This window comes from Bombus terrestris, chromosome 14, assembly GCF_910591885.1.
Source record: "Bombus terrestris chromosome 14, iyBomTerr1.2, whole genome shotgun sequence".
Lineage (NCBI taxonomy): Eukaryota > Metazoa > Arthropoda > Insecta > Hymenoptera > Apidae > Bombus > Bombus terrestris.
The window spans coordinates 8,296,385-8,310,253 of record NC_063282.1 but is presented as its reverse complement, the minus strand read 5'-3'; the positions used below and the strand labels follow the sequence as shown (position 1 = coordinate 8,310,253).

Genomic DNA, 13,869 nt, shown 5'->3' with positions numbered 1-13,869 from the left:
AAATCGAACTGTCTGACCGGATCGATTTGATCGCAGTTATCTCTCTTTGTTGCGCTCGCTGTCTGACCCGCGTGTATTATATTCTCTCGCGATACATCGGGAAACGTCAGCGTGACGTGGCTGGTAATCGTATCACGGAAAATTGAATAGGATATTTGTGTGCCCTGCTTCCAACTAGCCGTTTTTTTCTGGATCGATTCCAAGCCATTTTCTTCTCCACTATAAATTTTCTTCTAAACCGTGTGATTTATCTGCAGCTAAGGTCGACGAATTATTTGGATGTTGTAATTGCTTATAATTAGAACACTTTCAGGCACTTTTTATGTATACGTATGTTATACGAAACATAATGAAGTTTCATTAGCACTGTAACGATAGGGTAGTCGTGAATGTATCAGACAAAATTGAAACGGATCTGAAGATGTATATAAAGATTGTGAAATATTTATTGGAAGCATACACTCCAAAAAGATCATCATAGTATTTGAACAGTCAATTATTCGTTATATTAATAAGCTACGATACTTAATGTGATACCAATGAAAGACTAATTTAAGGCATAATGTCTTGTAACTTTTATATACATTTTCGAATTTGTTTCAAATTTTATCATTATAATTACGGTAGCTGCGTCTCATTACAACGCTAACGAAACTTTAAACTGTTTCGTATAATGTACGTAAGTTTATCCATAAAAAATTCTGTGGTAATTTCGAATAATTTCGTGAACCGCTATAGATGTGCACGATAGAGTAATTTTAATTGGAGTTAGGCATGAAACGTAATGGTTTTCTGTTGTCGACTTGTATTCTTATATTGTTCTATACATAAAAAAACACTCTAATATAGTCAAATTCTACTCCTCTCAAGTGCACATACTACTTACTATAAAGCACCATAAGAAATTTCAATTTTGTTGACTGTACACTGTTACTATTATAAGAAAATCCCATTACATTTCAATTCTATTAACTATACGTTCAATCTACTATAGAAACACCCCATGAAATTTCAATCCGGTTAACTATACATTGTAACTACTATAGAAATACCCCATGAAATTTCAATTCTCTTAACTATACATTCAACTTACTATAAAAACACTCCATGAAATTTCAATTCGGTTAACTATACATTGTAACTACTATAGAAATACCCCATGAAATTTCAATTCTCTTAACTATACATTCAACTTACTATAAAAACACTCCATGAAATTTCAATTCTCTTAACTATACATTCAACTTACTATAAAAACACTCCATGAAATTTCAATTTTATTAATTTCTATTAACTACATTCTAACTGCTATTTAAAAAACTCATGAAAATTCAATTCTACTAACTTGTAGTAACCGTACATGGTAACTACTACAAAAAATTTCATGAATTTTCAGTTGCACGAATTGGCGACCATTCGATCCTTTCGAAACTTCGCGTTACACCCTTTTTTATGACATATTCATTAACTGACCACCACTTCCCCGCTTCCTACTGATTCTAACTTTCGCCTTTCTAACTTGTCTTTGGTGTTTGGCAGAAAATTCAAATATTAGCGTGAGAACAACAGGCTAGGCGACTTAGGTTTCTTCGTGGCAAACAGAGAAAACGCGTTGCGCATACGAGCTCGTTTCCGCGCGGGGAAACATTGTCCACCGGAAGTTTGGTCTACTAAAGTTATACAGAAACTGCCGTCAATCGTATTTCAAAACTTGCCACTTAGCTCTAGACTACTGCCTGGAACAGGCCGGACAACGACTGCCGCGCCTCTCTCTCTCTCTCTCTCGCCGAGGTTGTTCAAGCCGAGAAAAGTGTGCCGTTTGTATACGCAAAGATCCATTAGAATATTTTACGCGTGACCTAGAAAAGAGTAACGCTCCAAACTGCTTATTCCCTGTTGTCTCAAGAATCGCCTCCATTCCGCTTCCGCTTTTTTTTTCAATCTGTGAAATATGAATCGATTGTTGTACACGCGAATTATTTCCGATCGTCAAACTTTGCTTTTTCCACTGGTTAGTCGTTTGAAGTTTTCTTCTTTTGGAGGTTGCATGATTTTTTGCGTTTGAAAATCATTGGTAAAAATAAAACACACTGGTCGTATATTCGTTTTCGATTTTGATTGTTAGCCAGGAACTGGAAAGATTAGTTTCGTTTCCATGAATTTTTATTTTGCAGCTTTCGCCTCATTTCGTTTCTACAATTTTTAAAACCTTCTGTTACTTTTAAGCTGCTTCGTTCGTTTATTTTGCATTCGCAAAGGTATTTATAATTGAAAAAGATCAAAGAAGATTATACTTTCCTTTTTACCGACTGAAAGAAAAAGAAAATACAGATTTCTATATTCAATACTAAATGGAGATAATATTTCTTTTTGAACAACAATTTGAAACGAATGTTTTTAATGCACAGCGTCCCATTACCAGAAGAAGCAAATGTTAATGAATTTCAGCTTCATAAGCGAGATCATTCTCTCCTTTATCTTGGAACAATTTCCCTATTTTCTTTTACCTCTGATTTTCTCTTTCCTGACTCTTGATAAATATTTACCGCCATTCTCTCGGAATTGCTTGTTCAGATGAATTATTGTTCAGACTGATCGACAAACGAAGTACTGTTTCTCGACAAAATGGCTCTGTAAAACCGCACTTTTTGTCCTGTTATCCCCTTTGACTCATTTTCTCTACTTAGACATCTACAGCAGCAAATTCAGTGACTCCTAATAAGTTACTGAACATATCGAGTAGACGAATTCAAGAAATTGTATCTACTTTTAGAGGCAAAAATCCTGCAAAATTTTTAACTCGTCGCGTAATCTTTCTCCCGGAGGTTTTAATTTTTATCTAAAAAGACAGATACTCAATTTACTTGGCATTAGTAGAATTCTCAGTTAATCTTGCGTTAAAATTACCTCAATGGTTAAGAAGAGGACAAAATTCACGAAATGCTTGAAATGAAACTGAAATGTACATTCCTATAATTCTATTTGTAGTCCTACATTCTTCCCATAAAAATCTTTTCATCAAGCATAGTAGAAATACTTTCCTCGAGAAAACCACTTTCGCTATCGGAAAATCGGAATTCCGATGAAATTAAGGATCGTACGCAAAGTTCCAGCATTTATTACGCCCCGAGCTAAAATCCTCCATTTGTTTGTTTTGTTTTGTTTTCATAAAACATTTGCGTTAGGGTTCGGCGTTCGAGCATTATGAGGGGGGAAGCGTCAAGAACAAAGAACAGGTAATAAAGAGCGACATTGGGAGGTACGTGATCGAAGGGAACAGACAGAACGTCGCTACAATGGGCGCATTCAAATGCAGGAACAATAGCTGAATTCTGTCTGGAATCAATTTCCTCTCTAGTCGAAATTACAACGGCGAATCTACATTTATTTAGGCCGCTGCAACAGGATGGCCCCGGACAAACAATAATCTCGTAATTATGCAAGATTTCTACATACGTGGACTCGATTGTATCGCGCAATTTCCCCGTTTGCACTCTTCCCAATTAACAGAAATGGGGCGCGCCCAGCATTTTATTTTAGTTTTTATCTGTTCGTACCTTTTTAATTTGAGTCCCATTGCTTCTTTCAATAGACATTTTCAGTGCTTGTTGAAAAGTGACAACAGCAATATGATATTTCTTTCTGAAGTAAGCTCGTAATGTATTACGAGATGAAAGTTCATACGACAACAATTAAGCCATCAGCGTGTAATAAAGTCGTCTGTAACTTCTATGAGTCGTCGACGAGCTATTATATCTTCCATTAAATCGTCGCTCTCGCGTCTGGTTCGAAAGACGAAAAGAAGGGTGTCACATCGAACGAATCTCACTTTTAACGAAGGCAGAAAAAAAAGATTCTGCTCAGCGTAAAATGCACTTTTTTCTTTCCCAGGATGGATTGAAAACATCGTCGATTACACATAACCTTTGTGACATTTATACAATCCGGATTATAGTTCGTGATATTCTAACTGTAACGAAATAATTGCTCTTTTTTGTAGGTATTCATTCAGAATAATTCTATAAACATATAAAAATCATGCAAGTGAAAATGGAAGGAAATTTTGAAAGGAATATATTTTTTAAAACACTACGATAAACTTACAAAAATTTCCGAAAGAAGAAAATACAAATTAGTTAAAGAATTGATCAAGTAAACTTAATTACGTTCGATTTTCTTTGCAAATATTTGTTCAAAAGAGTTTTATAACAAACGCTCTCTGTACGAACCCTGTTATAATTTATATCATTTTAATTCCGCTGAAATGTTTCCTATTCTTTGAAGATATATTTGCAAAATAATACTAAAACTACCAAAAATCGCGAGAGAAACTAGGGAAGAAGTATTGGAAAGAATCGATTGAAGAAAGAAGAGACACGAGTCTGTTGAAAAGGATACTCTGAATACGTTCGGAATCGGAGCACATCCGATGAAATTCTATTTTTAATAAACTTTTCTTTTAATGATATACTCGTTTGTTTTATGTCAACGGTTCAAGTCACGGCGCAGCGGCGCTGTTTTATAGCCAGAAATTCGGATTTGTTCCCGTTTAATAGGATTTTTCTTTTGTACGGCAAATTAATAGCCGACCCTCAATGATTTTGCTTAGGAAAAATGTATTATAAGTTCATTAGACTTTCCATGCATCTATAATTCTAACCGAGATTCAGAATAAAAAAATTCTTTTCTTTGGACCATTAACATTTTCGATATTAAAATTCTCTAAAACTTCGTTCAGATGTTTTTTACATCATTAAATTTTATTAATAATATACGTGGGAGATTAATATCTTGTAATATCTTGTAATTGTGAAGATTTTCAAATCTTTCGTGTAACCATATTTTCCCAAAATAATACTATATATACTTAGAAAGATCGTAGAAAAGGATATAAAAGGGAATTTTGGAAGAAATATATTTTCTAAAATGCTATTACAAACTTATAATTAATTGTAATTAAAAGTTTCGAAAGAAAAGAGAAATAATTTGTTGAAGAATTGATCAAGCAAACTTAACGCCATTGAATTCTCCTCATAAATATCTTTGTGGAATAGCATTATTTCTCTACAATAACGTTTATTAGAAATACTTATTTTATTTTACGTTGACACTGAAATGTTACAAGATCGTAGAAATTATGTTTCCATTGAATTATTTTATTCGATTGTATTTTCATTAAAATGTACAAAGTATACGAACTTTATTGGAGAATCTTTTTGTTAGTGATATAGTAATATTCGTTTCCATAGAAAACGTTTTCGTTATCCTACCACCCCAATTTTCACGTCTTTTTTTTCCTTTTTTATTTTTACTCTGATAGAACAACATAGACGACAGCTCGAGGCAACTATAACGTGGATCCCTCATGTTTAACCGCAAATCTCGCGAAAATTGGAATTATAATTGGATAGGACGGAGCAATAATTTCAGTTCGTGCCGCCATTTATTCGTTCGATTTCTCGTTCTCGGTCGTACGAGTCGCTGGTCCATGTTCATATAAATTACGTATGTTTGTGGAACATGTGCCTTCGTAGAACGATAGCTGGCCGAGTAATTATCATTATCGACCGGTGTAGGAGTGTGGACAAGTTAATACCTCAGTCCAGACCTAGGGATTCTGTTTTATTTCAATTATAATTCAGAAATTGAAACGACAATAGAAACCTAAGAATCGATGATGTTCTACATAATAAGGTGGTAGCGTTCGAACAGTTTGATCGTGAAGTTGAAAGAGGATGAAGATAAAGATGGAATTAAATCTTGTTAGGATTGCGAAAAGATAATTAATTTTTTTGTAGCAACTTCATGTATACATGAAGAGACCTTTTACGGAAAACTTTTGAAGTTTCGTTAGTATTGTAATGAGATACGAGATCATAATTGTACGAGTAAACTGTACCGATTTGAAAACGTCGTAGCGAATCACGTACGTAAAAGCTACAAGATTTGTATTGCAAACGAGAAAAAATATTTTACTTTCGGTCAATTCGGCTTTTATATTATTTTCATTAATAACTCTATAGTAATTTAATCCAAGAATTATATACATAAAATTATCACAAGAATTATTAACTGACTTAAAGTAATGAGACACTTTGTACGAATATGGTTTTCCTCGATGGCCAATAATAATATTTTCGCCGGCTGTCGGATAATTTTTAAATAAACTAATTTCACGTTTCCTATCATACAGTTTCTAAGTATTTCAGAAAGCTGATTTATATATTCGACACCCTTTTCTCGTTTATTCTCAACGATTCTATACATGCTCCATAATATTTAGGTCAGGGCTCTGTTCGTCGTTGCATTTCCAAAACATTTGCGAGCCAGGGTAAACTATAAATGAAGTGAATGACGATAGAACTCGAGAATTTTAAATAAAATCCTAAAACACAATGGTCCTCTATAAATAAAAAGTCGAAAGTTCAAGTGTGTCTCGTAATTAAACATTTCCTAAAGATATATTTACTTAATGATTAAAAGACCAGCGACGTATATCGTTCGAAAGCTTCGCACAGCCTTGCTCACACAAAAGGAAGGTAATTTTTCATTAATTAAAACGCTGCAAGGAACTTGCTGCCGGGATTATCGCCAAGACAAACGAAACTTTGCGGAGCTTCTTTCTTTGCAACAGTTTTTAGTGATAACATTTCTCGATTATTCCTGAAAATTCTGTGAAATTCTTAGTGGGTAAAAGTGTAGTTTTCTTTCTTTGTTCAAACACGGAGAACATCCATTTTGTAGGTAACGAGAAATATCTATTCGTTTGTATCGTCTATACAGACGATTACATAGCGTTTCAATCGTAAGTTTCGAGAAGATACGAAAGAGGAAAAACGTGGATGGTACCGAGAAAGTAAAGTGTCAAAGAGGATTTTACATGCTGTCGTTGCCTCTAGTTTAAATCTACTTTCTTTGGCCGCTCATTCTTGACAAACTTCTCCGTGGGGCTTGTACACAGAAGCTTATGCTCACAGCACGGTGTAAAGCGACGTAAGTGCCATTCTCCCTTGCAAGTCAGACATGAGATCTGCTTGCTAAACAGCAAATTTAAAAGCCGATGAGAGAGGAAAAGAATAGCGGAGGTAGCTATCTCCGAGTTTCAAAGACACCGTACCCTGTTTTCTTCCGATTAACGTTAAAATTGCGAACGAGAAACGGGAAAATCGCTGAAGATTCCTTCTGGAATCGTTAAGGATTAAATTTATTATGATAAGAATTATTAAGGAGATTAATTGATATTGCTGACGATTAGCGTTAGTATTGCTAATGATTAACTTTCGAACTTCTGGCGATTAACGTTAATCTCGATAAAAACAGATATTGCAGTTGTTGATGATTAATATTAGAATTTCTACTAATTAAAGTTAAAAGTGGTAATAATTGATATTAGATTTCCTAAGGGAACTTTCACGAAAATATCACAGGTTAAAGTAATTATTCGAAAATGATTTACAAACTGCTCGCTTCATCGGTGGTTTTCATACGAAACACTCGACTGGAAGTTGAACATTTCTCTCCAAATTTTCGTTTCATAGAACTCTATCAAGTTACGATTGTATCAAAATGATAGGATTATCATAGAAACTCGAATTAAAGTTACAATAATGTTATTAACCTTGACATTTTACTATTTCTTAGATTGGGGTTAGGCAGATTGTTTTGCAATTCCATTTTCCTAATACATTTGCGACACTAGGCACTGCTGTTAATTTAAAAAGTCGTACAGTTGCATTTTTTATTCGACTCGAAGGAAAGCACGCCTTTTCATATCTTCGCGAAAGCATCACAAGTGGGATTCGAAACAAAGTCAAAAAACTAATTAAGCAAGAAGATATGGAATAAGTTGGCAGCCGGTACCCGACGATGAGAATTCAAGCGGCAACTTATGGAAAACGAGATTGTTCTACTCAATAGAAACTTGTTGTGTACTTTTAGCGAAACTCCTGATGAAAAGATGATCGTTCCAGCCGAACGAAAAGTCTCGGCGAAATTAAACGTTACCTCCTGAAAGTAAAACCTTGTGATCGTTGACTTTTTTGGCCTTAATTTCGCGTCGACCGATCAACGGAGGTAGGAAAATCATCGTGGTCCAATTTTTTACTAATTAAAAAACTTGGTTGTAACGAACGCTTATCAAACATTCAACTTTATAATTTAATCAGGCCGGCTGAACTTCCGCTCTATCGCAATCTCGTCCAACTTTCAAGAATACAAAAATTTCAATACAAACGCTTCCGATCGAATTCCATCGATAAAAATCCCTTTTTGAATTGGAAAACTCGCAATCTCTTTTCAACGAGATTCCACGGGAAAATTCTGCAATGCTTCCATCCATATCAAAAATTTCACTGCTCTGCGAGTTAGAGAGAGAAAAGAGAGAGGGAGAGAAGAAGACTAACATGAATAGTAAAAATGTGAAACATCGCGTTAAATGAAATTTCAGGCGGAAGTAAGCGAGATTTCTTGAATGAAAAGTAGATCGACGATCGCTAATTAACGCACCTTCGAAATTAGCAACTGACTGGTGCAAATTTGCCAGATATCAAAGTCGATCCAACGCGTTAGAAGATGTTCGAGAACCGGGATAATCGGAAGAGGGTTACCGTTAGCTCGTTAGCTTAATGATCGCGCAGACTTCCGTCGAAACACACAACCTGCCTCGAAGGAAACTTGGTCCTGTTTCGCGACCGAACAGTGCGTCGGTTGATGATAACGAAACGCTGAATTAACTTGTTTACTCGTTTGCCATGAATCCCATCGGTAATAACAGGAAATGAAACACGCGAACGATTCGATATGTCGTTTCCTCTTGAAGGAAGCTCTCCCGACGCTGTGCGTCGCGACGTTTCTCTTTTCTCTACGGAGGCTCCTCTTTTCCTATTAACGCGTAACCATGATTTATATGCATGGTTTTTTTCAAAGATTTATAAAAGATTTATAAGCAAAAATATATAAGAATATACGAAGGCACAGAAGATAGTTTTAAAAACTCGCTCCATTTCCTTCGGCATTTTTTTTTTTTTTTTTTTTTTTTTGTTCTATTTAGACAAGGTTGATTAGTTGTCAATATTACACGATGACCACACGAATCACCCGTGTTATTGATTTTCTTGCAAGAATTTCGTTGATGCATAATTTAAGCTAAAATATAGTTTTTTAAATTACGGCAGCATATTTATAGTCGTTCTTAAAAGATATCATAGCAATGCAGAAATTCGAAGTCCTCGTTGAAAAACATTTGTGTATTGCCATTTAGAAATTCCACTTATTACGAATAAAACTTGCAAGGATGGAGGGAGTTGCAAAATTTTATCCGTTTCGAACTGGAATATTCTCGCGTGTGTCTGTCATTGCTGATGGAAAATGTAATGAAGAAAATGAAAAAGAACTCACCTCGACGACGTAATGAAGCCCCGAAAGTGTCATTCTGGCCACAGAATCTTTTCGTCTGACTGGTTGCTGCCATCTCCTCAATGTAACACCCTAAATAAAAGAGCCCTTGTTATTTCCACAGGAAATGTTATCCGTTAAAGAGTTACGCGAATGGTTTTAACAGGACCAACCAAGGATAAAGGTTTGAGGAAGCGTGTTAATTAAAATTCTGCGAGCAAGTAAAGAGAAACTCCGCCTTTCATTAAGGAAATTAAATACAATTAAACGAATTCATTAATGAAAATCGGCGAAACGGAAGAGCAAAGTGGTTCCTTTGAGGGAATGCGATCGATACCATATCCCTTCGTACGTTCGATAAAGAGAATTCGCGACGCTCTGTATTTTTATCTGGTGTCGAGAAAAAAATATGCTCGATATATTTCGGTTGACACAGTTTCGCGAGGACCGTGAACGAAACTTTCTTATCTTTGCAGAACACCAGAAATTGTATGTCGCAAAAAGTGAACAGAGTTTCCTTTTAGATTACACGACTTGACCAAGTACGTCGTGCCCTCGTCGCGAAAAACTTTTAATGGAAATAATTTTATACCGATAAACGCACCTACGACGAATTAACCATCGGTTTGACGATGTTTCGTTGAGTTCTATGTATATGAGTATCGGATATACCACGAAACGCTTATAGGTCCTTTGATGAATTTTATCGACAGTTGCAGTAGAAATAATAGAAATTAAAATAGTTCTTTGTCCTTTGATCAATTTTCCTTGAATATGCGCTTTGATAAATTTCAATTGCATTAAAGATATTATGCATTAACGTAGTTCTAAAGATTAGGATTTCTTTTCTTTAATACAAACGAAGCACAATTTCAAGAAGGATTAAGGAACGTACGAAAAAGGAATTACAAGAAAAGCAAAGAATATGAATAGTAATTTTATTAAAACCTGCATCTTCGGATTTGTTATGTTCATTTGGGCTGCAAATTTATAAACCGTTGTATATGACAACAAAAATCACAAAAAGATAAATACTGTAAATCAAATAGATACAGCATGTTAGAAAAAGGAGACTAGAATTTTAAGAGTTCGTGGCATTTATCGAAAAATGTCACATAGAGTAAACGTGAAAATTGATTAATCGCGACACCTGTCGTCGTTACTGGCGTGTTATTATGTATTGCGCCATAACCGCCAGGCACCGGAATGGCTTTCGTTCTTCTTCTTTTGACAGCCAAGCGATACACAAGTGAGACGCGTTGTGCGAAATACGTATATGGGTCGAATATAAACGAAATATAGACAAAAATGAGTACACGTATTGAAAAAAGCGAAGTTTGGATAATATTGACTTACTACGTACTTTATATCTTTTCAATCACTTTTCGATTATTATTGCGATATACAGTAGCGGCTATGAAAAGTAATCTGTACATATTCTTGTTTTCCAATGGTGAACTCTTTTATCAGGTTCCACATTCAATTTTTATAGTATTGAATTTTCGTAGTCGTACGAAAGTGTTACAAAATGATATTAAGCTTGATATACTTAAACTTAATCAATATAAGTATACAAATGCTGTGATATATCAACGATGTACAAATACCTTTCTTAGCTACTGTATGTGTAAGAGGTTTTGAACAAACCTCGTGTCTTCAAGGTGTACATTCGCTTTTCACTCACATCGTATTACTTCTTCTCGTTAAATAACAAGGAGTAGAATAAAAATACTTAATCGATATTGGTAGCTTTTCATTTTCATTCCAGGTATACTATTTTTCTACTATTTTTCTTTGTACATGTCTGACGTAACTTCTGTAAAGTTTTTTCAACTTTCACGTATTAATAACCTGCTGACTTACTTCTGGCACCTCGGTAGTATCTGGCACGTCCCTGGTAATATCAGGATCCGGCGGTCTGTGTTCCGGAACAAGGGCACCGTATTTCCTCGATGCCATTCTTCGTCTTCGATCCAACCATCTTTGTCTCTCCACAGCCTCGGACTCCTCGTCCACGCCGAAGAATTGTGCTGTTTCGCGTCTGATGTAGCTGAAACAGAAAATAAAGCACCGTTCGAGTTATTCGTTCAACAAAATCTATTTACACCGCGCGTTCCATCCACGTTCTTCTACCACGTAATAAAAAGGAGAACAACGAACGTTACACACGAATTCGATTAATGTAGTAAGAATGTCTGTGAACTACTACGTGGATGGTACATTGGATGTATTAAATCACTTGGAATTCTGATAGAATTTACGTTGAAGTAATGGTCGATCGAGAATTGAATTCAATCTTAAATAATTGGTATGTTTGCTACCATAGCGAATTTGATAGAATATATTTCGTAATATAATATATATTGTTATAACATATTAGAAATGTATATAACTGATACAGAATCTTTGCAAAAGAAAGCAATCTTATTTGAAAATTATAAAACTCAATTTATAACTTCAGCTGTTGATTATAATGCGTATAGTATTATAATGGTTAAAGCGATTATAGGCGAAATATTGAGAAAAAGATAGTAATTGTTTGCGATTTATATTACTTTAATCAAAATGAATTGAATATGAGGCACGTTGATCAACTCCATAAATTGAACAGAACAGTGTTATGTTAAACCCTTAGATGTCTTCTTTTTATCATCCTCTTGCACTAAACGAACTTACGCAAGGTTTCGATTTCATTAGTTCTTAATTTCATTACATAAGTACACAATTAATATTCAATTTTCAAAAAGTAAACGATTATAATCATCTTATACTATCTTCATGCAATAAACGAACTTCCATGTTCCACTTGCCAAGTTCCAGGAAATTGAATATTAATTGTGTACTTATATAATGAAATTAAGAAATTAATAGAAAGCACGGTTAATCAGATCGGTATAAAATTAAATCTAAATTAATTTGAGAACGCCGCTCACACGTGTGAAGCTGATAGCGATTATATTGAGAAATACGTTAAATAAATTAAACTGACTTCCTGATAGCCTCGGTGCGACTCATAGTCCTCCTCAATCTGTGTTTCTGTGTGCCAGGATTGCTGGAAGTGCTGGCCAGCTGAACGACTGGCCTGGGTGCTGTGGGTGCTGATACGCTTCTTGTGATGCTTGGCCCAGATTCTTGGGTTCTGGGTCCAGGGGTGGCCAAGGATATCGTTGCTGTGGTTGTGATTGGTGCAGCAGTTGTTGGGTTCGTTGATGTTGGACCCACGCTTCCCACCGGGTACAAGCTGATGCTCTGGCCATTTTCTCCATCGGGGGCACTCGAAGAAACCGTGGATGTGCCGGTTGTGCCGGACCCTGGCGATGGTTGCCTGTAGACATTAATTTAGAACGTTGCTAAGTTAAGAAGCATTTTAATTCATAGTATTATTGAAACAGAGAATTTTTCGAGTGAGTATAGATAAATAAAAAGCTTAGCATGGATATGTGATTTTGTATAATAATGAAAAGCCTTTGATATAGGCAGAAGAAGAAATAACTTTTGTATTTCATCAAATGATTGTAGCTTACGATTGTAGATCAAAATTGTTCAAAGAGGTACGTCATGGCCATTCGAATTTTTTTCAATATCTCGCCGTACAGATGAAATTTATTAACAACTTTCTAAGAACACTGGAAAAACATATTTTGTGTTTCATTAAATGTTTGTAGATTATTGCTGTAGATTAAAATTGTTCATCATGACCATTCAAATTTATTCATCACACTATAAAACAGAAACTTATAAAAATCTTTTTAAGAACACTAGAGACAAATCGTACGAGATCATCGAGCGAGATAATCTTTATATCATTATATTACATTATTATGGACATTATTATTTATGAATATTAAATGAACGAGACTTTAGATGACAACTACAGATTAAAATTGTTCAGCAAAGTACATCATGGCTATTCAAATCTATTCGTCACACCATATAAAGGAGAAATTCATGAAAAATTTGTTAAGAACGCTAGAAAACGATAAAAAGAAATCATTGAGAATACAAGAAAGGCCACTGAATATCTTCCTCATAATAAAATTTCAATTCTAACATATTCAACGCTCTCGCTAATCAAATTCAAACAGAGTCTCTTTCCATAAAACACGATGCCTTGGAAGACTGCCGCTTTAAAATCGACCCACAGGTGAAGACCGAATTTTAGCGCAGCCAGATTCCCGGTGGTAGCAGTATCTCGTTTCTTTCAGGAAGGATCGCGTGGAAATGATTAAAATTGGATGGGGTGAGGCGGCTGCGAGAGCGGCTAAAGAGCCTCTTTCTCCACGGGTGCAGATCGGAAATCGCGGTGAGGACGGTGAAACGTTTCCGTGGTTGAATGTGCACCGGTTATGAACTCGGCGACGTAATCCCGCAGTGGCAAAGAAGAAGAGAAACTATAAGCCCTGTCCAGCCGGCTACAAGTAGCCGAAAGTGGCGACTCCTGGCCACAAGCTTGTGTACAGGATCCCTATGGAAACG

General features: G+C 35.4%; 1 protein-coding gene across 5 annotated transcripts in view; it reads right to left on the bottom strand.

Moving 5' to 3' along the window:
* LOC100644578 (inactive rhomboid protein 1) overlaps nucleotides 1–13,869 on the bottom strand; it is a 284,993-nt gene that overhangs the window by 27,744 nt on the left and 243,380 nt on the right. For all 5 annotated transcript variants that reach the window (XM_048412097.1, XM_048412099.1, XM_012316503.3 and 2 more), the window contains 3 exons: nucleotides 12,383–12,718; nucleotides 11,257–11,443; nucleotides 9,397–9,486 (listed from right to left, as the gene is read on the bottom strand). In XM_048412097.1, coding sequence (XP_048268054.1) covers nucleotides 9,397–9,486; nucleotides 11,257–11,443; nucleotides 12,383–12,718 — 613 coding nt within the window. The remainder of the gene's footprint in view (nucleotides 1–9,396; nucleotides 9,487–11,256; nucleotides 11,444–12,382; nucleotides 12,719–13,869) is intronic.